This window comes from Helicoverpa zea, chromosome 16, assembly GCF_022581195.2.
Source record: "Helicoverpa zea isolate HzStark_Cry1AcR chromosome 16, ilHelZeax1.1, whole genome shotgun sequence".
Classification (NCBI taxonomy): domain Eukaryota; kingdom Metazoa; phylum Arthropoda; class Insecta; order Lepidoptera; family Noctuidae; genus Helicoverpa; species Helicoverpa zea.
Genome location: NC_061467.1, coordinates 6,554,210 through 6,556,475, shown reverse-complemented (window position 1 = coordinate 6,556,475; position 2,266 = coordinate 6,554,210). Strand labels below are relative to the sequence as shown.

Below are 2,266 nucleotides of genomic sequence, written 5' to 3'. Positions count from 1 at the left end.
CTAAGCATGTAATGTTGACAAACCAAAGCCAAAATTATCCTGATTACTGTCAAAATGCCTTCCTTCATCATTCATCATTGTGGGAGTAGCCCCGCAAATATAGCATTTTTGCGATGAATGAGTCTCTGTCAAAGCATTGCACACTTTTCCATCGGTCATTGTCAACAATAACTTGTGCTTAACAGAAATTTCAGAACCAGCAAGATCACAAGATGTAGGCTCTAAGTTGTTTATTTGTTCCAAAACCTTATTTGTCTCGATTTTCGTCATTTCCATAGTTTCTTTAACAAAAATGAATTTGATTGGACGACAAAACATCGTGGATGATGGACGAGGATTTTGCCTTATAGTGTTGTTACCTTCGTCAATTAACCTCAGGGGAACAAACGAATAAACAAAAAGAAACTCATCTGTGTCTTCGCTATTCTCAAATCTCTGTTTTTAAGCACTATGACCGGAACTTCCGTCACACCCCCATTTACTTATAAGAGTAAACGATGAATTGGGGCTTATATTTGGAAGCACACTTGTGAAGACTTCTCTCTGAGCTTCGATTAAGCGTTCTGCTGTTTTATTCAAAATAGCTTGAAGCTCAATTTCTGCTCGAGATTGTGTCACAACAATGTGCTCCTCAGAAGGATAACACCCTTTTTTTGCCTTGACAATGCATTCATATGATGGAAACACATGATGCCCGACTTTCATAGTCCATTTCCTAGTCTGTTTGTATGAGTGAGTTGTTGATTTGGAATCAATATAATACGCTAATGCCTCGTCATTACTTAGCGGTCTATCTCTTTGCACAGCACTTGTTTGTTGAATGTTCAAGCACGCACTTGCGGAAGCTGGATTTTCACCAATGTCTTTAATAACTCTGGCAACGTTTTTTTGTCCAGTTGACCGTGCAGCTACCTCTGCGGCAGTCATTAGTTCCCCAACACTTCGCGATTGTACTAAATCTTCAACTCTACGTTTTTTGGTCTTAAAAGACGCATCTTCAAAGTCTTTTCTAGGCCTTCCGGGCCGAGAAAGTTCAGCGGTTGAGGTAGAAGGTTGCGGTAGAGTCGATCGTACACAAAATTCTATCTCCTGGCCTTCCAGCCACAACTTATTCTTATTAAGGAAACGTTCTTTTGATTTTCCTGAAGACACCCATCTCGTTGCAATTTTTGAAGAAATGCTGGCTAATTTCATCTTAATTTCCCTTTCGCATTCTTCAGTGATAACAGAAAAATTAAACTTAGTTGAAATAAACTCAAATAGACGATCACATCTTTTGTCTTTTTCGTGTTTAAGCCACTCTTCGAAAAACTCTATTTTATTAATAGAGTAAAGCTTTTCTGAAAAAAATGAAAATAAAATAGTTGTACTCAAGTGTGCTACATAAATTATATGTCATAATCATCCACAGACATGCAGCTAAAACATATAAAAAATTCAGCCCGGATACAAGAGGATACATGGCTTTTCCAAGGCAGATAAATTGAAAAACAATGAAAATACATGTTTTTTTTTGTGTATTCACAGATTGTCTATTTTATGAATGTCTATGGCACATAAAAAGATTCCAATAAGAATTAAATGTTATACATACCTTCAGAAGTAAAATCCATCACTAAAACTTCCACAAAATTAAGAACTGTCACCATGAGATGTTATTGCAAGTGTCGCGAAAATGCAACTGACCTAATTCTTTGATTGCATTTACCTCATTAGCTCACTTTGATAAACGATGACTCATCAGTATGGAATGTTGGACGTAAACAATTCTTGGAATCGGGGGTTTAGGGGTGTTGTTTACATGTAGAAAGTACCTACTGCCGGGAATTAGATAATGACTTTTGTCCACCTGGCTTGTTCTAGAGCGGACACTGTGCGTTCCGGTGGAGTGGCGAAATTTATAAGTAGCTCGGATAGGTTATTCTGTCAGTTAGTGGTGATTTTAGTTTTGGTCTATTGTGTGACAAAATTGAACATAGTTTGAGTTGGAGATATGTAATTAAATTAAGTAAAAACTGTTCCTTTCCTTTAAATTAAAATAATTGGCCTAAGGCCCGGTTGTGCGTACGTTGCGGTAAAGTTAAAGTTAAAATTTGACCGATGTCAATTTTGACCACGGTTAATTTGACGTTTTTAATATGAAATTTTAACGTTCGTTAAACTAATTGACACTTCAATAACGCTTTTTGAATTTAAACCCCGTTAATTTTACTGTAACTAAAATTTAACCCTAACCTTGACGTACTTAACTGAGCTTCGAACAACC

At 36.7% G+C, this 2,266-nt stretch overlaps 1 protein-coding gene across 1 annotated transcript; it reads right to left on the bottom strand.

Annotated features, from left to right (window-relative positions):
* Positions 1–265: 265 nt before the first annotated feature.
* LOC124637791 lies at positions 266–1,860 on the bottom strand. Its single transcript, XM_047174445.1, has 2 exons — positions 1,595–1,860; positions 266–1,340 (listed from the first exon to the last, which is right to left on the bottom strand). Exons 1-2 carry the CDS (start codon positions 1,647–1,649, stop codon positions 442–444), a joined length of 954 nt encoding a protein of 317 aa, XP_047030401.1. The 5' UTR covers positions 1,650–1,860; the 3' UTR covers positions 266–441.
* Positions 1,861–2,266: the final 406 nt, after the last annotated feature.

What these genes read in the sequence shown, in the direction of transcription:
- LOC124637791 (XM_047174445.1), bottom strand. Translation starts at nt 1,649, where the DNA reads ATGGTGACAGTTCTTAATTTTGTGGAAGTTTTAGTGATGGATTTTACT. An exon ending in GATGGATTTTACTTCTGAAG is followed by an intron (nt 1,341 to 1,594) that starts GTATGTATAACA and finishes CATTTTTTTCAG; the next exon opens with AAAAGCTTTACTCTATTAAT.